The sequence below is a fragment of the Prunus persica genome, chromosome G5 (genome assembly GCF_000346465.2).
Source record: "Prunus persica cultivar Lovell chromosome G5, Prunus_persica_NCBIv2, whole genome shotgun sequence".
NCBI classification, from domain to species: Eukaryota; Viridiplantae; Streptophyta; class Magnoliopsida; order Rosales; family Rosaceae; genus Prunus; species Prunus persica.
This window is the reverse complement of record NC_034013.1, coordinates 3,521,619-3,543,612: the sequence shown is the minus strand read 5'-3', so window position 1 is coordinate 3,543,612 and position 21,994 is coordinate 3,521,619. Positions and strand designations below refer to the sequence as shown.

The 21,994-nt window shown below is 36.1% G+C and overlaps 4 protein-coding genes across 7 annotated transcripts; 3 read left to right on the top strand and 1 right to left on the bottom strand.

The window, feature by feature from the left end:
- LOC18777391 (mitogen-activated protein kinase kinase 10) lies at positions 2,448-4,147 on the top strand. Its single transcript, XM_007210159.2, has one exon. It carries the CDS (start codon positions 2,448-2,450, stop codon positions 3,480-3,482), a length of 1,035 nt encoding a protein of 344 aa, XP_007210221.1. The 3' UTR covers positions 3,483-4,147.
- LOC18776223 lies at positions 4,503-7,976 on the bottom strand. Its single transcript, XM_007210520.2, has 3 exons — positions 7,715-7,976; positions 7,093-7,203; positions 4,503-4,729 (listed from the first exon to the last, which is right to left on the bottom strand). Exons 1-3 carry the CDS (start codon positions 7,875-7,877, stop codon positions 4,668-4,670), a joined length of 336 nt encoding a protein of 111 aa, XP_007210582.2. The 5' UTR covers positions 7,878-7,976; the 3' UTR covers positions 4,503-4,667.
- LOC18776414 (phosphatidylinositol-glycan biosynthesis class X protein) lies at positions 7,957-11,857 on the top strand. Of its 2 annotated transcripts, none has more exons than XM_007209297.2 (4): positions 7,957-8,420; positions 10,463-10,853; positions 10,993-11,159; positions 11,526-11,857. In XM_007209297.2, exons 1-4 carry the CDS (start codon positions 8,310-8,312, stop codon positions 11,820-11,822), a joined length of 966 nt encoding a protein of 321 aa, XP_007209359.1. In that variant the 5' UTR covers positions 7,957-8,309; the 3' UTR covers positions 11,823-11,857. The 2 variants fall into 2 exon arrangements, with proteins under 2 accessions (XP_007209359.1, XP_020419996.1); XM_020564407.1 differs by having other exon boundaries at positions 8,088-8,420; positions 11,591-11,849.
- On the top strand, positions 13,572-19,873 carry LOC18775883 (multiple myeloma tumor-associated protein 2 homolog). Of its 3 annotated transcripts, none has more exons than XM_020564435.1 (6): positions 13,572-13,809; positions 13,890-13,996; positions 14,339-14,484; positions 15,336-15,425; positions 16,550-16,817; positions 19,328-19,873. In XM_020564435.1, exons 3-6 carry the CDS (start codon positions 14,442-14,444, stop codon positions 19,611-19,613), a joined length of 687 nt encoding a protein of 228 aa, XP_020420024.1. In that variant the 5' UTR covers positions 13,572-13,809; positions 13,890-13,996; positions 14,339-14,441; the 3' UTR covers positions 19,614-19,873. The 3 variants fall into 3 exon arrangements, with proteins under 3 accessions (XP_020420024.1, XP_020420025.1, XP_007209562.1); XM_020564436.1 differs by having other exon boundaries at positions 13,890-14,024; XM_007209500.2 differs by lacking the exon at positions 13,890-13,996.

Here is a 21,994-nt window from a genome sequence, read left to right as displayed (position 1 = left end):
CGTTAATTTAATCAAACAATAAAAAATAATACTAATGAAACTAAAACAAAACAAAAAATATAGAAAACTATATGTGTAGTGAATTAATAAATTAAGATAACAAACCTGTGGATGTATAAACAAGTAATTGGACAACATTGGATGTATAGCTCGGTATCCAAGTAGGTGATTTGGAATCCTTGAACACTAGAAGCAGTTGGAAATCCATACAGAAGATCATGATGTTCAGCTACAAAAATTTTCACAACATATTTTCCATCTCAATTAAGTTTGATCCCAAGCATTGTCTTACATCCAAATCTTCTTTGCTCTCTTTTCTTCTTTGGAGTTGTCTTTTTCTATAGAAACCTTCACAAGAACAACAAAATTCTCTTTTATGTATTACGTCATTCTTGCCCTTATTTACTCTAAGCTTTCTCGCACTAAATCCAACACCTCTAGCATATGAATTGTAATATTAATATGCCTCATGTTCATTATCAAAACTCATGCCAAGTGTTGGAATGTCACCAAATTTTCTTGTAAGCTCTTCAATTTTCTCTGTATGATCCAAGGGATCAAGACTTTCAGAATCAGAATCTAAGTAATCAAGAGATTCTTTATCATTGGAATATGTAACATGAAATTCATCCTCTTAATGGTCCATGAGGACACTAGCAGTCTGTGCCTGCATATGTATTATATTACTTGATATTCAATGATGCACAAAAGAAAAAATATATATATATTCAATGAATGCTACATCCATAAAGAATTATGAAAGAAACTTAGGGACTATTTGGTATTCAACTTGAATCCAACTTTCAAAATTCAAAAACAGAATTTGAGTCCAAAGCAAAGAAAACCTGTTTGGTAGCCCTATTTTTAAAAACTCAAACTCAAGAACAACTAAAAAACACCATAATTATTTAAAATAAAAAATATTTATTTTTTCATTTTTTTCTCTAACAACCCACAAGTTTTCAAAATTTTAAGATTTGAAAACAGTTTTTAAGTTGCATACCAAACAAGTTTTTGAATCTTAAAAATAGATTTAAGAACTCCTTGTTTTTAAGAAAAATCAAAGTTTTTGAGTTCCTTATTTAAATAAGGTACCAAACGCCCCCTTAATATTTAGAGTCTTCCACTTCCTATGAAACTGTTGGCGTCCCAATCTTAATGAAGGACATGAATTGTTAAATTCAAATTTGGCTATGATACTCAAAAAACTAAATAAAGCAAAGCAATCACTAAAGTATAAAAAATAAAAAAATAAAAAAAAAGCAATACAAAGTACTAAAAAAAAAAAAATTGCAGCATAGATGATACATATTTTTGCTTGAACAAAGGAAGGAAGTCTGGAATTAATAGGCAGTGCACTCTTGGAGCTGTTAAGTCTTCAAATATGAGCACCCAAATTGTGGATAATCCATAAATTATAAATTCTCAATTGAAGGGACTTCTGTGCTTTTATTGGAATAAGAAAGTATGCCTTTTTAGTTTCCATTGTTTTTATTTATTTTTTAAATTAAATTAATCAATAAAAATAGAAAGTTTGTTGGGTTAATTAATAGAATAAGGGTAAATCAGGAAATTTTTTATTAAAACATTATTTCTCTCTCATAATAATGTCATCAAACAAATAAAAAAATAAAGAGTTAATTATAGTTAAATTCATACATATGTCACCTTTTGGGAAGAGTGGTGAGAGTACACGTATATCTTGAATTAAAGTGATGAGCAAAAATTTACAATTTAATATAATGAGGATAAAGTGGTAAAATACTTATCATTTAAAAAACAAAAATTAAAAAGAAATTAAAAATAACAAACACAAAACTCACTAACAATGTGGGAGTTACCTCCACCTCTCCACCAATATATAAAAGAATAAAAGATTACCGATCTCTTGGACCACAGGAGTCCAAGAGATTGTGGTCACCTATCGTTGGATATTAATCCAATGGTTCAAAAAAGTTTCTTAAAATGAGTGCAAGAGTGAGTGAACCGTTGAATTTACATCCAACGGTGAGTGACCACAAATCTCTTGGACCCCTGTAGTCCAAGAGATTAGGACTGTATAAAATTATATATTAATTATGAAAAAAAAGGTCTTTGACAACCAAAAAAAAGCCGATTGAGACGTGCGTGAGTGAGCATGTGCCAAGATGCTAGTATAACAAGAAAAGCATACGTGTCGATATAAGTAATTTCACCTCAAAACTAACCACGTTTTACAGGTGCAGATGAGATAAACTTCAGCTGCCCGTTAATTTTGGGATAGCCTAGGCCACTTGTCAGCCCTGCTATGAGTTTGAAAGCAACAAATATTGTAGTTAAACGCACGAGGGTCAGATTGACTGATTTGAGTAGATTTGTTAGCACGATTAATTATTTCTCATCCAGTGTAAAACAAAGGAGGATCAAGGAAGAGTGTGTGCATGTGTGCTCATTGATTATCAGTGTAAATGACACTGGTGAGAGAGAGAAGGCACCAACAAGCACTAAGGCTCTCCCCACTGCCACCGGATGTTACTCCGGTAGCAGCTGATCATTTCAGGCAGCAGAGGACTACTGCTCCTACTTCTACTCCTGACTCTCCAGCCAATGTGGAAAACCTCTCTGACCTTGAGAAACTGGAAGTTCTTGGACATGGCAATGGCGGCACTGTTTATAAAGTGTGTCACATGAAAACCTCAACCATTTACGCGTTGAAAGTCCTCCGTTTCGACCACAATGGCACCGGTATCTTGCAACAAGCGGCCCGTGAGGCGGAGATCCTTAAGCTAGTGGACTCACCCTATGTCATTAGATGCCATGGGGTTTTTGACAATAATGGCTTCATGAGTAGTACTAGTGATCACAATGATGGTGGGGGTGATTTGTGTTTTGTGATGGAGTATATGGAAGGAGGCTCGCTGCTCGATGTGCTGCGAGCACGCCAGAGATTGCCTGAGCACGTAATCTCTAGCGTGGCAAAGCGTGTCCTTCAAGGACTGCACTATCTGCATGCCATGCAGATAGTGCATAGGGACATAAAGCCCTCAAACCTGCTCATAAATGGTAGAGGCCAAGTGAAAATTGCAGATTTCGGGGTGAGCCATGTTGTGGCAGGTGCCCGTGAGGCGTGCGACTCCTACATGGGCACTTACGCTTACATGAGCCCCGAAAGGTTTGATCCAGAGCGGTGGGGCGGTGATAATGCGGATGGGTTTGCCGGTGATGTGTGGTCACTTGGATTGGTGGCGTTGCAATGTCACATGGGTCATTTCCCACTGATTACTCCTGAGCAGAAACCAGATTGGGCAACTTTAATGTGTGTGATATGCTTTGGAGAGGAGGTGGAGATGCCGGAGACGGCATCCCCGGAATTTCGGAGTTTCATTTGGAGATGTGTGGAGAAGGATTGGAGGAAGAGAGCAACTGTTGATGAGCTTCTTGACCACCCTTTTGTCAATAAAACTTGCTGCTCTTCCACTGACGACTTGGTTGATTATGTTTAATTGCTTTGCTTGCTTTATTAGTTCATTTCCTTCTTATTCTTCTTTTCTTCTCTTATCTTTCCTTCCACTAGATTTTCTAAGGTTTTAAATAATTTTATCCTATTTTTAAAAGCGAGCTACATTCTCTTTTATCTTCTTTTTTCTACTTCTCTTTTACCTTCTTTTGAAAGTTCAAAAAAAAAAAAAAAGAAGGGTAAATTTTTAGAAACACCTAAAACTATGTCTTTTACCACTGACATTTTCTTTTAAAGATGGGGGAGAACCTGGAATTAAGGTAAAAGAAAATTGTGGCTTGTTTGCTTTGCGCATGATTGTCTACGTTTTTTGTTTTTTGTTTTCCAACAAATAATACAATAGATTATGGAAGACTATTGAACTGCCATTGTCATAGTCCAGAATACACTTGCTCAACTTAATATGATGTTATTTGTGTTGATCTTGGGACATACGACCAATCCAACATGATCACCCCACCGATGGTCTACAATCTACTACACAGACCTCAGCCAGCCAGTCCATATATTGTTGATTGGCCGGAAACAAAGTTCCATCACGATTCCATACTCTATCGATAGAAGCATTCTAGCCTATTTTGATTTAGTCTCAGAGGAGCGAGTTCCGATTGCAGACTCCCCCAACAACCTCACGTTATCTCACGGCTCAAAGGTTTTGGGGTGGGCGGTCTGAACACGTCACCCAGTGCACTACTCTCAATCATGCAGGGTTCCCTTCTTGCAAGAAGTCATCGCACGAGGGACCGCCCCACCCAAGACCTACTAAAGGAGACTCTAGTTCACATAAAACAACGGCAACAATCATAAATCTGCTATCTGTTTCTACATATAACACCAAGGCTTTGTCGAAATTCTCTGCTTTCCATTGGCTTCTATGAAGGGTTGAGTCCGAAACCACCCCACCAAACATGCATGAAGTTTTTCCTTCAGCCACAACATTTCTTTTTTTTTTTTTTTATGTTTTTTTTAATACAAGTGATATTTTGGGAGGAGAGAGAGAGAGAAGTTGCAATGCACGCTATTTTATGGATGTTAAATCAAACTGAGACAGAACCAAATGCTTGTCAATCTTGTGCCAAAGCAGCAAATCCAGAAATTCATATCAACATGCTGCTTCTACATCATAACATCATACAAATACAACAAATACATTATCCTTCCTAGCTGAAAATCATTTTGGTGGGGCTAAATTCCAATTATTTGAAATTTCCATATGCTTCTGGAGAAAACCGCCTGAGTAAGAGAAAATAACAGCAAGTAATCAACTATTTAATGTCACAATACAAAAACTGACGAGTGAAAGTGAGACCAGTATGAAGATAATGGCATGAGTTCAAAAGCGTTAGAAGGCCGAGCAACGGATTTATTTCCATTACGAAGAAAATTTAAACAAATCAATAAAAACACAGGAAGAATTCTGTCAAAGCTGTTGTAATTTACATGCTATTGTAGCCAAACAAATTTCCTACACGAGGACATATAACACAGTAGCTTCACCACTGTGTGGACTTATGCCTTGCTTATGCTTCTATGACTAAGCATTCTTTTATGGCATACCATGCTTTCTCCCAAGTTGTTTGTTGTGGTTCACTACCTGCTCACATTTCAAAAGAAATGCTAATGGGCACCCCGTGTCTTATGGATTTTCATTATCTCCTCTTCTTGCAGAACAACGGATGCCATCTCGTCTAACTTCTATTTAGTTTGAGTATCTCAGAAGGGTGAAGAAAACTATGATGGGAAAGATTTGAGAGTATATCTTCAATTTATTTTATTTCAAGTTGTAACTAGTCAGCTTTATAAGTGCTCATAAACTCAAATAACACCATCATAACATGTTAACAACTCCCCCGCCCCGCCTCCTCAAATTTTGTTGTCAAGCAAAATCTTCTAACAGCATGAACAAAGACCTTTCAACTATCCCTAGGTGGCATTCTGTTTAGGACTTAGAAGCACAAACTTGGTGCAGGAACAGGAACTGTGTGTGAAAATGATTGTTCTTGGAAATTCCTAATTTTGGGGAATCCAACAAACATGCATAACCAGTTCACCTAAAACTAGTAGAAACCAAAGAGGAAACCACTTAAACAGCATAGACTAATAACAGAACCAGGAAAAACAAAACCAGAAAATAATAATATAATCCAAAGCATCTGTAACCTAATACTAAAAGCATCTTTTAAGTTTATGCATCTTTTAAGTTTATGGGAAACACCAAGAATTAAAAACAGTAGTGATTCATCGTAATTTGTAAAGAAAATTGATAATTTCTATAAAACATCTCATTATGAACCACGAAATGGTACAAAATACTTAAAACGTTACAATGTCTTACATTTTCTTTAATAAAAAAACATTTATTCCATCAACAAGCACAAATTGGTACTAATGCATTCAGGTCATTTTCTACCAAATTAATTTATATCGCACGTGGATGTGGGCATAATACTCAATAGAAAAAAATTAACTAGGCATGCTGTATGCAAACAGTAAGCCATATACTAGGATAATTTTCTTCATCAAAAGCTGCACGCATAATCATCCAATGCAGGTAATGCAAATTCTTTACTCCTTATACTAGGGGTGTTCAAATAACTGGGTCCAACTGACCAGGTTGCTTCAGATTTTTTTGATTTATAATTTTAGTAGAGACATTGTATTGAGAAAAAGGAGGATAAGGAATCCGCCAAAACAATACAAGAAGGAAAAGGAAGACTCCACGGAGTCGAAAATAACAAAAACAAAAAAACTAGAGCCACTGCCTTACAACCCCTCAGGAAGGAGTTAAAGATGACCTTACATGGCGTAGTTATTTTTGAACGGTGTTGAAGTCTCTCAGGTTGGTTCAGATTCTCAGTATCCTATGGGTTTGTTTCAGTTATATACTTAGGAGTGTGATCAAGTGGGTTAGTTGAATGTTGTGTGGTTCTGAAACCAACAAAACCGCTCCAGTCCGAATATATAAAGAGTGACAAATATAAGAAACTCCACCAGGGTAGATGGAAGTGCAATCTCCACTACTAATATTCTGATCAACATTGTAATACTTACCTGTTTGCTACAGCTTCAATAAACTGAGTGGGAATAGAATCCTACATAGCCTAAGGCAAGAACATCAATGCATATGTAGATTAACTGTATTTTTGTCCAAGTTGTCATTACATTTAAGCTCTAGTTTTGAACCTTTTAGAAACTAGGAGAAGTATGATCTTCCATGAGTTACCAGCCCTACAAACCTGATATAGATATCTACAGTACTCTTAAGTCTTAACTACGGTTTCAGGAGTCTTCTTAACTACTGTGGTGCTAGCATGTCACCAGAAACCAACTATAGTTTGAAGCATCAGGAATGAAATGTAGTGTCAAACATCTTGGACTATGACTTTTGTATCAGGCAGGCAGAAAATGCACCGAAAACTATAGACCACAGATCCAATAAGAAAAGAAAAAACGAGCATTACTGTTTTATTTTGTTCTTCAAAATAGTTCAAGAGTTTCATACCAATGACACAAACCCAGGAACACAAGGCATGATAAAATTCAACATCCAAACATCCAATTATCTTCAACCAAAGGTAGTAGGGGTTTAAACTAACCTTTTCTTGATATAGGGTTGATACGGTGGCGTGGTCCTTCAAAGATCCAATTATCTTCATCAAGAGATTTAACCACCTTGTTAAGTGCGTCCATCAGATCAGATTTTATAACTGCAATTTAGAAAATAAACACTCATTTCAGATAAAGAATATGCATTGGTAGCCACAGAAGCATAAGAAAAGGCATTCTATAGTACTCATTTATCAAATCTTAATGTTTGTCTAAAATAGGTGCTTGCTTGGTCTATTTGAGTTGATTGATTTCTTACTCTCCATTCACAAGAACAAAACAAAAAATGATTTTTACATGAAAATTTAACCCAGTCAGGTATTTTAAGACTTACACAACTAAAACCAACTGTAAAGAAAAGTAAGTTCATAAAACATTTGTCATTGTTCCAAAACTTGCCATAAAAAAATTTAATTGATAAAAGTTTAAGCCACCCATCAGAGAATAAAAGCATCTCTCCAAACATCCCCACACAATTATCACTAGAAGCTCTCTGAAACCCACTTTTATCCATTACCAAAAATGCAAAAATGCAATAACATAGATATACACTAACAACAATAATCACCACCAAAAATAAAATAAAAGCAAGCAATGGTTAAAGAAACAAACCAAGCATTGCCTCTTCTTTGCGATCTTGAATAGAAATCAGATCAATGGGGAAGAGGAAGTCGTCCGTAGACAAAGCAGGATTGCTGCTGCCATTTCGTTCTCCTCTTTCTCCAGCTATTGCTGTTGTTGATATTGAAGAATGTGCTGGTGATGAACTACTCATCTCTCTTCTTCCTTCTTCAATTCTTATTTTCCTGGAAAATTCTGTTTCTCAGACTCACACCAGGAAAATTCCTAACTTTCAATACACTTTCGAATTTGGGTTTATCAGTTTTTGGCTCTCTCTTCCAAAAGTTTTAATCTTTATCCAATGTTTGACTCCCTAAATTACACTTTCGCCCTTAAAACTAAGCCTTAATTACTTCTTCAACCAGCCGAGGCCTTTTTTGTTTTTTCAACCGATTACTTAGAAGATCTGCTGCATAAGTAGAGCTTTAACAGATTCATTTTTCTTTCCCAATCGCAAAATTGAAATTGAAATTAGGTTAATGAATTCATAGATGCAAAGTTTCTTCTTGAAACTGAAAACCATTTTGTTTCAAGGTCGTTGCTTGCACCCTTGAGCATTCTGTTTGAGTTGCTTGCTATTTTTGTTATGGAAACTCAGAGGCCTCTTCGCCTGCCCAATTCCTTGTTCGTTGGACTTGTCTTGGTATTCTTCTCTGGCATTGGTTTTTGCATCCATTCTTCTGCAGTTTTAAGCGAGGTCAGTGCTTTTTGTTTCTCTTTTCCTTCAAGTTTTACCTATGTATATATATATAATATAATATCTATGATGTTATTGCATTGCAGTTGTTTCCATTTTCTTGTTCAAGGGTTGCAATTGGTCATTTTCTTATTATGTACAAATAAAGCATGATCTGCCACGCATTTTGTGGGCTGTTTTGCCACTCATATTTAGAAAGCTTCTTGATAGTTTTAGAAATCCCACTTTGGTGTCTAATGACGTGATATTGATTGTGTGGTTAGCAGATCTCATAAAGTTCTGGCCTTGGGTGAGTTATGCATAGAATAAACATGCTTTTGTTTTGTCCTTTTTTTTTTCTTTGGTTGGGGTGCTGAAAGACCATTTGGTAGGACAGAAACATTGCAATTGACAATGGTTCATAGCTTGAGTTATAATTGGGGGAGTACCTCTTATAGTTCATGGTGTGTGTGTATGCGCGCGCAACCCCTCATGCAGAAACTTTAAGTCCTTCTAATTTCTTGTTTCATTGCGACTACATGCTACAGATCTTCATGGTATGCATAACCCTACATGCCGAAATGCTGATCTTCTATTTCTTTTCTTTCTCCTTCTTCTCGTCCCTAAAACAGGTTGTCACTCAGTTATAATCTGGATATGGTCCATAGTTATAGAATTTGGAAGCCTTGATAAAATCAATTCACATTGCCTCTTTTCCAGCTGCTCAAAGATTCGGAGCCATTATGAACTTAAATTCACTACTCCAAAAAGATATATATAAAACAAAAGATGAACTAATGAAAGAACTTCCACATCTTGTTTTGGTGGTATGTTCATATTTCAGACAAGAAAGTAGACGTTTAATCCCTAGTTTGAATCCAATTTCTAGAGATTGTTTTACACTGATCATCATAGTTACATGAAAGCTCCTATTCATCAACTTTAATCCATATCATCTTCTGCTCCAATCTGTTATTTGCAATGAATGCTTCTTCTCTGCATAGAGTGCCTGACTTGCCATATGCCCAATGCCATCAATTTGGAAGCTCTCTTCTCTCAAAGGCTCCACTATTTAAGAGTTTGTTAGAGCCTTTGTATCAGCATAAGGCGGATTGTGTTTGATTGCGATCTGGCAATCTTTGAAATGATAGCATTTCTGCATTAGCAATTAGGATTATCAGTTAAGGGCATGTGCATTCAGCTCACTAGTTTCTTGTTTAGCTTCCACAATCAAAGTACATGAACGATAGTTTGGTATAGCCTGCTTGATCCCAAGTACTGAATGCAACCTGAACCCCGTTTGAATAATTACCTTCCTGTTATAACCAGAACAACTAATTGATTTCAGCAAATTAGCATAACTCATCATTGGGAACTTAGGTATGCTGCTAAAACTGTAATTCTGAAGCATTTTAAGCTGTTTTCCAGTTGCATCATCAATGATATATCCTAAATAATAATAACAATCTTTTTTGCTGGATATCTGGCATGTTACGTTGTTTGATTGTGAATCAAGACTGCACGTTCACACATGTTTCCACCTACTCAACAGCCCCGATTCACAATCTAACAAAACAAGCCAAAATGTTGAACAAAGAAAATTACTCTCTTTACAAATTATAAAATAAGGTCATGAATTTTGATGTCAACAACACTAATTTATATTATGGAATTCTGGGATGTCATGAATAATGGAAATTGGTTGAAGTAAAAGCAATGAAAGTTCAACAACATGAAAACTGCACTTGGGTCTAACAAGTTCATTAAGTTTATGATACAAAATTCTTCACCTTATAAGTATTTTTTTCTAGATGAATACATATTTTCCTCTTTGGCTGGAAATACCTATTATAAATACCTAAAGAGAGACTAATTCTTTTTTTCTCCCTCATTTAATTTTATTTTTTAATTTTGTTAGTTTATGGTTTTTTCTTTTGATAAGTAAGCACTTGTTTTCATAATTGACAGAAAGTTTACACTATCATATATTGTCGACTTGATCTTCCTTCTGTAAGATTACTTTAAAGATTTTGATCTGTCAAACATATCTTTTAATTTTTCAGGTGGGAAGCTGTGATCCAAACTATGATGATAGTGACTCAAAGATCAGTGCCTTTTGTAGTTTCAAGAAGTATATTATGCAATCTTATTATGAAAAATATGAAAACTTGTTAGATTCAGATTTCCAAGATTTTATAGGACGAGAACTTCCTTTTGGTATGTGTGAGGTGCTTCCCCATGATCTGAGTCTTGTGCTAAAACTCTCAATTTTGCATCGGAATCTGATAGGCCATGGTTCTCATCGTCATCTCACTTCATCCATCAGAGTTAATATCAAACCAGAGTCCATATCTGAGTTACCATTTCACCATTGTGAGGTCATAATCATTGAGAGACTGCCATCTGGGGTATTTGCAGATCCATTTGAGCTTCAACATCTCCTTCAGCGTGGTGGTATCTATCCTTCTTGTTTCTCCTCTTCTTCTTCCCCCTCTTCCCCCTCAAATGAAAACAAAATATTACCCATAACCTGCTATCCAGAGATATTGCACTGATTTTGTTTCTTGTAATTGAATTTTTCCATGTAATGCAGTATATAGCAATATCGCTGTATTTGGAGATACCAATTTAGAGTCTCCTTCATTTCTTTCCAATCGTTCTGCTGTCGAAGTTCACATGGATATTGGTCATAATCTCTTTCTGAGACACGCTGAAGAGTTTAACATCAACGTAGAGATTCCATTACATGCACGATATCCAGTAAGTGAAAAGGTTATGTGTGGAACTGTAACTGTGTCTGGTTTCCCTTAGTTATTTATAGTTTGGAAGATTTTTTTCATCTATGCTAGCCCCATATTCATTCAGCATTGCATATATGGTTTGAAATAGGGATATGTAAACAAATAGATTATTATTCATGCATACTTGACGAGGACTACGTCCACTGGTATATACAGAGACCGGTTGGCATTTTCTCATGATTGAAATCCGAGAAGAGCCTTTGTGTGTGCATTGGACACTGTTTTTGTTTTTAACTTTATCGGGAATATCATTCTTTTGCGTAGAGAGAACCAGCTGCTATATTCTTTATTTTGTATCATTTTACCTTTGCTTTTCTGGGTGCAGCCTCTTAATGAAAACGGCTATTGGGAAGTCAAGTTTGGTGTACCTGATTTGTTCATGCGTTGCAGTGTTGAGGGAAAGTCACATGATGAAAGCTGTTTATATAAGGTGTCAGAGATTACTGGTTCTAAATTAACATATGGTACAGTTGTCTGGAAAATACCTTCTGGGATGAAGGTGCATGCTGGAATTGTATCCATTTTCACTTTTGTTGCAGCCTTATTTTCAGCTATTTTAATTGCTGCTACATCCATATTTTATTCAGACATCAACTCGAGCAAACATTTGAAAGAATCTTAATTCATTAAACAAGTTTGTTGCTTTACAGTTAGCATTCATTTTGATGTTTTGTTTTCATAATTTACACCAAACTCCCATATTCAATCTATTTTTTGAGTGACTTATTTCCCATTCTCACTTTAATCCTATCATACAACATCAGCGTTTTTATTTTCAATGACAAAATAAAAAGATGCAAAGATCAATATTCCGTGTATATATAGAGCTTTGAGACAAACACTAGAAGGGAAATTTAAAAACCAAATATTCAGATGAGAGAGAGTCTTTCTTGGAATGGGTAAATCAATCATTTGTCCTTGACATTAATCCTCTCATACCTACTGATGGGATGCATTTCCTATGGCTCCTGAAAAGGACATCATATGGATTGGATGAAAAGGGTCGGTCATCCTAAAATTGGGATTCATTTCTTGTTGCAAATATTGATATGTAGCATACCATATATCAATAGATTAGCGTAATTCCCAGTAAAGCTGAACATTTCAAACCGAAAAACGACCAATCCAAATCGGGCCTAATCGGCCATACAGGTGACTTCCAACCTCAAAGCTATGTTGGAGAACAATCAGAATATAACCAAATAACAGAATAAAAACAATACAAAATATATTCTCTATATATAATTAAATCAATACATCAATATAATGAATTACAAAATACTAACTTGGATAGATGAAAGAGTCCTGCAGAGTTGCAATAGACAATATTTCTCTTTTACCCTTGTGCTTGTAGTTCGAATGAGTCTACCCACCAGAATTAAACTATCACAAATCAAAGCTTAAACATTGTGGCTTTGATTTCTGACGAACAAGATTTCCTTCATAAGTGCCCTGAGAAGGACTTAGGTACGGAATCGTCAATACATCTTAGAATTTGGACAAGCGAATTAGTGGTTAGTCTAAAACCCTAGTGCTCATTAAAATTTGGAAGCCGAATAACCTTAGAAATCTGAAGTGATGTCCTTTTACTTCCTATTCCTTCCCTGACTTGATAGTTTCAATTGCTTGTTTCATTTAGTTTCGTTTAATCGTTTGTTTGCTTTTAAATCGTTGCATCTCTTTTTAGTTTTAAGTTGTGTTTCGTTTTTTTTTTTCCTTTTTCTGTTAGTGTTAAGTAGTTAAGTTATAAATTGAAAATCCAAAAAAAAAAAGTCTTAAATTGAGTTAGTATGTAATTCTGGTTTATTGCAGTGTGCAAAGATTTCTGTTTTTTTATTTCTCAAATAAAACCTAGTGAGATTAAAAATAGAAGAGTTGTTGCCAAGCTTGAAAGAAGGGAGTGAGTTATGACCATGGATAAGAGATTATGAAGAAAAGAAAAAAAAATTTCGAAAACTCTTTGTAGAGAAAACAATGGCACATAGGATAGTTTGGAATTGGAAGGGATGAAGTTGAAGAAATGTCTGGAAGAAACCGAGAAAATAATAGAAGTTTCCTTTCTAAAAAATTGCATTAATTTTTTTTTTTTCTTTTGGGCGAAGCGCTGAAAATTATTTACCAGAAAAGAGAAAAAAAAAAGAATCGGATTTAAAAAGTACTAGGCTCTTTCAATTGGTTTTTTATTTTTGATTTTATTTATTTAAGAATTAAGAAAGAGAATCCAACCAAAAAATAAGAGTGTATTTTTTATTTAGTTGAGTTTGTTGTTTTAGACTGCTGTATATTGTTGGATTAAATCCAACGGCTGTTGATTAAGAAGCTCCCTGGTCCCTGGCACAGAATTGATATCCGGTCATCAGGTCATCAATTCACAGCCGTTGGATCAAATTCAAAACAAGTGCAACGGACTGATTAGGCTAATGTACGTAGTGCTTTGTGGGCTCTCATCTGCATCTCGCGCCACCACCTCCGACTCTCTCTCTCTCAAAAAATAAAAAAATAAATAATCTCTCAACTTTCTTCAATTTATCCTTGTGTATTTGAGTTTCAATTATTTTACCTGAGCTTGGTTGCTGGGTTGCCCAAGCATCGAGTGGTTTGTTGCCAAGGTAAGGATTTTTTTCGCTTTGTTTTTTTGGGTTCCTGTTGATTGCTATATGGATTTCTCAATCCCTGCGATTTTGCACAGAAATTGAAGGTTTTGTTCTTGGGATCCAATTTTTGGGCGTGTTTCTCTGAATTGAGTATCCTATTGGCGCTTCAATGTTGGTTATATGAAATTATTTTTCTGCCGTGGTGAGCTTTGATATGGCTATGCCCTTAGGTTTGTTTGTGGCGTCCTTTTTGAAATAGTGGTTGTGATTTTTGTCGATTAACTTTCTTCATGGGTTTGATTTTATTTCTACTCAATTGGGTTTTGCTGTCTTACTTTGCTTCTTGATTTAACCTAATTTTCTGTTTGGATTGTTGCAATTTAATGGGGATGCTTTATTTTTTGTTTTTCCTTGGAATTTTCTATTCCTTCTGCTATTGTTTCGTGGATAGCCTCATGATTTGGACTGGATTTTCTGTTTCATTTTCTTTTTGTCTGTTGCTCATATTGGGACATGCTGATGTTGTGTTGATTGCTATTGACAGAATAGCGTCTTCCGAAAGATCCATCGCCAAACAACTAGAGAAAGGAAGCTCCTGCTGATTGCTGAACACAGTCGCATAAGGATTGTCTGTAGACATATCAAATATGTATCATCCCACTAGAGGCGGTGTTCGTGGTGGTCGAGATCGTAAGCGCTCTCTCTCTAGAGAGATTCTTTTCTTTCATTTGCTTCAGGGAAAATAGTGAACATTATGGTAGAATTGCAACTCAAAGATTAGGTTTTTGTTGAGATTCATGTAGGCAGGGAGGGAATTTTATTTACTTTCAAAAAAAAATTCCCACCGATGGGATACACAGAAGTGTATAGTTAACTTTTTAGTTCTTTTACCGATAATTTCCTCTGATTAATGCTTACAAATAATTGCTTCTAAAATCCTATTCGTAGCTAACCATTTGGTCGTTAGTAGAAATCATGAATTTAGTGACTTGGTGAGAAAGTTGTTCGTCTATTCTAGAGAGGTGCATGGAAAAACTTGAACATCTGATGTGGGACAGAAAGGGAATTTAGGGATCAGAAAAACAGGGGAAGTAAGAAAGGAAGGTAGAGAAGAAAAACAAAACATGGGGGCAATAGGATTTTAATGTTCAACATTCAATGTTCAACTCCACTCAATTAGCTTGGAGTAAGGCCTCTTGTATAATAGGAAGTTGAATCACAACAAGCCAATAAAACCTACAGTGAAACCCTGATAATAGTAGCGACATAAACCCTACTAGTTAAAGAGATCGCAATTGAAAATTATGTGTACTCTAAATAGTAGGAAGATCCCAAAATGGAAAAAAATGTATGTAATTCTTAATAACATAAACAAACCCCCAGTAGATGCCTCTATATGATCTCCATCACATATTTGTTTGTAAACCTCATCGACATGGTCAATGAACATAGTGCTCGTACATTTAGGTGCATCCTTATGCTTGGAGGCTTAATAATCTTTTTATGTCTAATGAACTTTATGCTTCTCCTTTGATGTACAGAATTTAGTTGGGATGATGTGAAGGTTGATAAACATCGAGAAAATTATCTTGGTCACAGTATCAAGGCACCTGTTGGAAGATGGCAAAAAGGTGAGACATCTTGTTTGTTCAAATTGCTATAATTCGTTTATTTTGACCATTTCACATGAAAATTTTAATTTAGTTTGAAGTTGCAAGTGGTTTGGATTTTTTTTAAATTTTTTATAAACAAATAGCCCACCCATCATACATTTAATGAAGATGGCCATTTTTAAAAAATTATAAACCTAGCTAATTGTTACATTGAAAAGACTAAGATGCCCTTTCCAACCCAATGTTACTCAGATATTTTTTGTTCTTTACTTTGTTTTGTTTTGCCGTTGTCTTTGTTTCTGTTGTTGCCAATTGTCCCTGTTCCTACCTTTTTTCTTTAGAGGAAGGAACAACGGCAATGAACTCTGTAATGCCCTTGCAATTCTTGTATCACTGGCAATAATTTGGTCTCATTCTTTGAACCATGTCACAAGTATTGACCTTTCCATATTTTTGGATCACTAATTATTCACACTACTGGAAATTGGGCCAATACATATCAAGTCGGCACACATTCAAATTTGTTAACATTTCTTTGGAACCTACTGATGAAAGACAAAATTCAGTTTCCCTAAGCGTTGCAAAGAGCATTGCTGACATAATTTTGGGTATAGACGGTAGTTATGAGTCTCTTCTTGTCTGCCAAATTTTTATGTTGTATGACATGATTGGATTTGGTTCGAATGTAGTGCTTTTGGGAATTTTGTTCTTGCACAGTATCTTAAGTTTGTATTCTACTGGCACTTAACTCTACAAATGATGCTTGAATTATCATTTATAAAAGGGATTGATGCATTTCCTTATTTTGTAAGGATAATCCACTGCCATGGGTGAAATGTATGAGAAGCCTCTTTTGTCCAAAATAAAGAAGTCATGGAGTCTTTTAAATGTCTGCTTTTAATTTCTTTTACACAAGGGTCTAATCTCTAGAAATTAAAGTGTTTATCTGGTTAGACAGCTACTAGCAAAGTTAGCGTACATACTGATTTTTATGTAGTGTTGTTTGTTTTTGTTTGTTTAAAGGATTTTTTGCCTTTTTCCTTTTTCCTTTCATCCACTTGTAAGTTTTGTGTGCAAAGATTTTACAATTGTTCATTTATTGGTAAAGATGTTTACAACTGTTCGTTATATTGGTTCAACAGGTAAAGATCTACACTGGTATACGAAAGACAAAAAAACTCAGAATGCAGAAATGGAGGCTGCAAAAGAGGAGATTAAAAGAATTAAGGACGAGGAGGAGCAGGCTATGAGGGAGGCACTTGGCTTAGCTCCTAAGCGTGCAAGCCGAGGTCAAGGTAATCGGCTTGATAAGCATGAGTTTTCAGAACTTGTGAAGCGAGGCTCTACTGCAGAGGACTTAGGTGAAGGGCACGCTGAAGCAGCACGTGTACATGGTCTTGGTTTTTCAAGGTATGTAACTAAACTGAAAGTGAAAATAATTAATGTTTAAGTGGTGCCTTGGCTTCTTCCTTTTTTTTGTATGTAGTACTAGCTCTATCTAAATCTAGTAATATTGTTGTTGCTGGCTTTGATGTTTTGTCTAGTATAGGTTGGGAGGTGTATTTCTTGCTGAATGATGATCCACTTTGATTGTACTCTCCATTTCTGTTAATGCAATTATTCTGTTTACTATACCAAAAAAGAAAAGAAAAGAGAGAGAGAATACATTGCACGGTTTTCATAACAATCGTTTTCTGAGTGTTTTAAAGAAAATTGAACAATTTGGATAAGATGTCCACCGGATCAGCAATTTGGAGAGCTCTAAAATAGCACCTACAACCCAGACCAAGCAGATTGGGTTGGTAGTTTGGCGGGTTAAATGCCCACCACTACCAGAACACCACACCCAAAACTAACCACACCACAATCTACGAGCTCTCTAATATCCATTCACCTGAAAAAATAGTTGATAAAAAAAAATATTCGCTAACAAATAAAATACCATTGCGATGACCCCACATAACATGGTGATTGAAGTTTTTATGCCATGTCCGGGTTAAAAATCAATAGAGCCCAGTGCTCAATTGCAGGTATTCACACTCAATAAATGGAGATTTAGGAGTTGGCAAAGGTCTTGGACTGTAAGGTGGGAAGCTGGCCTCTAAAGTATTTGGGGTTGCCTCTTGGAGTGAATCCAAGAGCAGCCAATTTTTGGTGCCCAGTAGTGGAAAAAGTGGAAAGAAGGTTAGAGGGCTGGAGTAAGGCCTTGTTTGTCAAGAGGGAAAAGGATGATTTTAATCTAATCGGTGTTGAGCAGTTTCTTAAGTTACTGTTGGTCTCTTTTTAAAATTCCTTGTAGAGGAAGGGAAGAACCATTTGGTGAGATGGGAAGTTGTGTCTCAAACCAAAGAAAAAGGAGGTTTATGGTTGGGTAATGTAGTAAAGAGACATGAATCTTTGCTTGGGAAGTGGCTGTGGGTATTCCAGACAAAGACAACTACACTTTGATATGATGTAATAAAAAAATAAGTATAGCTTATCTGAGAGTGGCTGGGATCCCAAAATTGTGGCTAGAGATTCAAGTTGATGCCCATGGACAGATAATTCTAAAGGGAGAGAGTTGTTGTCGTTGCCGTCAATTTTCACTTGGTTGTTCCTCATGAAGAAAATAGGAGAGTTTGGATATTGGAGTCTTCGAGCATTTTCACTTGTAAATCATTCTCAAAGCATCTTTTGGATAACCCTGCTTTCTCTATTTTTGCTCCCTCCTTTGTTATTTGGAAAGCCAAAGTGCCTCCCAAGGTACGACTGGTAGCTTGGTTAATTTCTCATAGGAAGATCAAAACTTGTGATATGGTTCAGAGAAGGCAACCCTCCATTTCCTTGTCTCCCCACTTGTGTGTTATGTGCAGAAATGCCTTGGAAAGAAAGGCCTTGGAAAGTATGGATCACTTGTTGCTGCACTGTCCAGCAGCTTCTTCTTTGTTGTTTCAGTTAATCAAGGAGAAAGGTTTATGCTGGTCCATCCCCGTGTCGTGTAACGTGCTATTATGTGAGAAGTTTAGATTTTTTGGTGGAAAGAAAAGGGGTGTAGTTCTGGGGAGATGTGCTATGATGGCTATTTTCTGGGTTCTATGGGTTGAAAGGAACAGAATGGTTTTTGAGAATATGTTGAGTGGGCATCTGTAGTTTCAGAGTTCAGGGAGTTTATCTTTTTCTGTCATTTTGTCAGACTGGAAAGCATCTGTTTTGTAGCTCTCTGGAATTCTGTTCTTGTTTTGGTGTTCTCCCTCCCCTAGGACTGAGGTGTTGGTGCAGTTTGCATGTTTAGTTTTCTTATAGAAGTGGACTTCATGTTCACTTTTGTTATACTGTTTTATTTTTAATAAACATTCACGTTTCATATGTACAAAAAAACAATGGCAATGAAATCAACTTATGATATAGAAAATATTAGGAAAGGGACTCCAAGGGGCCAACATGAGATCATGAGAAAGGAATGGTTGTGTTCAAAGACTGTCATGTGGCTTACTCTGCAGTTGGGATGAGTATATTAACGTGGGCGAAACACAACAGGAGATGGAACCAACAAAACACATCTTATTTAAGACTTTTGGGATTCAACTTTGTAGATTGCATTATTTAAGACTTGTTATTATCTGGGTCATAAACACGGTGATAGCTGATGTCATAAGCTCGGCCCTAAAACTAATTTTTGAGGACAAGCCTTACCATGGGAAGGTAGTATTGATATATGATGATAAAAACATGTTTTATATATAACGATTTACAATTTACGTTTATTGGTAGTAAATTTATGTTCATATCACCAGCCTGATGTGTAGTCTTCTTTTTGTTTTTGGTTGGTATGTGTTTTGTACTTTATGTTTTGCCTTCCGTTGTCTTTTTCTTTGCGTAGCTTAATTCTTCTTGATCTGTTTTGCCCAATAATTCAAAATTTCGTCTTGATCTCACTGCAGAGCACCTTGTCCTTGGGATGAGTCAAGTTCCCTTCCATCTACAGTCAAGGATGTTCCACCTGAAATGGGAAACATGGCTGTGCCTGATTCACCACCAAAAGAAAAAAATAAAGAGGAATTAGATGATGAAAGCAGTCGAAAGAAAAGGAGGCGTGAAGAGAGAAAGCGGGAGAAGCATGAGAGACATGAAAAGCGCGAAAAGCATGGAAAACAGCATTCCTCAGATGAGAGAAGGAAACACAAGAAACACAAGGAGAAGAGGAGACATGATTCAGACTCTGAATAATATTTCAAGGTTTTGTGAAATATTGTCACAACTTTCAATGGAGATTAGTAACTTCTTTGTAAATCATACATGAACTATCTACTGTATTTTTCGGTGCTGATTGACCGGAAATTCATAGTTGGTTTTAGATTTTCTGGTTGGCAGATGGTAACCCTGGGTTTAGTTTGGACCCTCTTATTCTGAAAAATAACTGGAATAAATTATTATATTTGCTGTTGGTGTTAGTTTAAATCATGTGCAATGCATGTTAATTTGGACCATCCGTGCCATGTAGTCTACGGCCCTGTCGCCTATCCATGCTTGCAAGGGGTCTTATTTCTTTTTTTGTTTTGTTTTTTGTTTTAAGAAAATGAAACGTTTTTGAATTGCAGTGGAGAATGCTCAATGTATCAATGTAAACAAAAATTTGGGGACCCTGTGATCGCACCTTTGGCTATAAAAACCTTCATATATGCTAAGTTATTGAGAGAATCTTACATGCAATTGGTTGCATAATCATGTCTTTTTCTTTCTCATAGCATGACTAGTCAAGTTACTTCACGAGAGATAAACTCATAATTATATCTATCTCATTGATTTTAAAAGTTGTGTCAAAGTTTCAATCTCTCCCTTTCCCATTTTCTCTTCCCTCTCTTCCCGCCAAAAAAAAAAACAACAAAACCAACACAGTTTCAAATTCTAAAATCAAAGCAAGATCCTAACTATTTATATTGGCTTGCTATTAGCACCCATAGAATTTCATTTATCTCATTCTTCAACGCAAATTCTTCCTGTCTGCGTTCTCAAATAGCAGGCCTCATCCCTGAACTAGCCCTCGAAGACCTCCATCAAGCTTCAAAGACCAAGAATTCGAAGGACCCACCTGCCCCTGTTGATCCCAGAGACTTGACGTTTGCAGATTCGTTATTGGATTTTGAGTCTGGTTTAAGAATATACCAAACCCTGATATGGCAGAAACAGGGGAGGTCAAGGTTGCGGTGGTTGAAGAAGAGTCTATTGGAGAGGCAAATGGCGGTGAAGGCCAAAGGAAAATTCTTAATGTGTATGAGTATGACCCAATTGGTTGTGGGTCTGAATAGACTGCCGATGGGTCTGTGCCAATTGGTTGTGTGGAGAAGGAGTGTGAAATATCAGAAAATTTGAGTTGTTCTATTGAGGAAGAGAAGGGGAAGATCAGTTCGCTTGGAGGGTGCGATCAAAATTCGGTTCTTGATGGTGGGAATTGTATGAAGAGTGAAGTGAGTCGTAATTCTGGAGGAGGAGAACCAGAGAATAATGAGAACGGGAATGAAATTTCGAAGTCCAAGATCGAGGATGAGAATGCTGCAAGAAAGAATGCAATCCTATTTAGAAAACAGAAACTTGTGTCTGTGTAGGAAGATTTATGTGATCACTGCGAACATAAACCAGGAATCCCAACAAATTAACAATATAGGAAAGAAGTATTAATCACAATAGGACTATCTAAAAAGGAAAGTAAATACAGCCTTGAATAAAAATGGAAACTAAAATTACCTGATCGGAGAAGGGAAAAACCTCTGTATACACTCCACAACTCAAGGTTAATTCCATAATTTGCAAACCTTTCCTCTTTAGATTCTTGAAACCTCAAATTAATCTCTCTCTCAGTTTTCGTTGCTAGATTAAGCCTTGTGCATTGTCTTGTCTTCAATCTCTCACCCATGGATAAAACATGATCATCCCTTCATTCTCCCACTAACGGAAGTCTCATCACTGTTCTTAGTATTGATGGAGGTGGAATAAGAGGGATTAAACCTTTTCTTTTAAGCATGCAAGGCTCGCAGATTATTTTCATGTAGTTGCAGGGACGAGCACATGTGGCCTTGTGGCGACCATGCTTACTACCCCAAATGAAAATAATCGTCCCTTATATACTACTAAAGATATCATCCCTTTTTATCTAAAACACTGCCCTAAAATCTTCCCCCAATCTAGGTGTAGTTCATTGTTGACAGAGAGATCACATTGTTCTACTGTGTATCTTTCGTATGCATACGATATTACTTGTACAATAGCTCTCTCATCTTTAACATCACACATTATTTCAAACTTTTAGGAGGACCCAAATATAATGAGAAGTATTTACATAAATTGTTGAAGGAAAAACTAGGAGACAAACATTTGCATGACATATTGACTAACGTTGTAATCCCAACTTTTGATATAAGGCGGCAATATGCAGTTATTTTCGCCAGCTATCAGGTTTGTTTATTAATTGTCTCTTAATTCAAACACATATATGTATATAATTTAATCCTTTGTTTTGCTCTTTATGTGAATAAATAAATAATTTTTGATTTTGTATATATATGTTTGGTCAAGGTTTTAGTTGAAAAAAATACCCCAACCTAGATGCTTTG

Bases quoted from the DNA above. Each gene is read 5' to 3' on its own strand.
- LOC18776223 (XM_007210520.2), bottom strand. From the start codon at position 7,877: ATGAGTAGTTCATCACCAGCACATTCTTCAATATCAACAACAGCAATA. The intron at 7,204-7,714 runs GTTTGTTTCTTT...TCTAAATTGCAG, and splicing joins CAAAGAAGAGGCAATGCTTG to TTATAAAATCTGATCTGATG. The intron at 4,730-7,092 runs GTTAGTTTAAAC...TCTCTTACTCAG, and splicing joins CAACCCTATATCAAGAAAAG to GCGGTTTTCTCCAGAAGCAT.
- LOC18777391 (XM_007210159.2), top strand. From the start codon at position 2,448: ATGACACTGGTGAGAGAGAGAAGGCACCAACAAGCACTAAGGCTCTCC.
- LOC18775883 (XM_007209500.2), top strand. From the start codon at position 14,442: ATGTATCATCCCACTAGAGGCGGTGTTCGTGGTGGTCGAGATC. The intron at 14,485-15,335 runs GTAAGCGCTCTC...TTTGATGTACAG, and splicing joins TGTTCGTGGTGGTCGAGATC to AATTTAGTTGGGATGATGTG. The intron at 16,818-19,327 runs GTATGTAACTAA...ATCTCACTGCAG, and splicing joins CATGGTCTTGGTTTTTCAAG to AGCACCTTGTCCTTGGGATG.
- LOC18776414 (XM_007209297.2), top strand. From the start codon at position 8,310: ATGGAAACTCAGAGGCCTCTTCGCCTGCCCAATTCCTTGTTCGTTGGA. The intron at 10,854-10,992 runs GTATCTATCCTT...CATGTAATGCAG, and splicing joins ACATCTCCTTCAGCGTGGTG to TATATAGCAATATCGCTGTA. The intron at 11,160-11,525 runs GTAAGTGAAAAG...TTCTGGGTGCAG, and splicing joins CATTACATGCACGATATCCA to CCTCTTAATGAAAACGGCTA.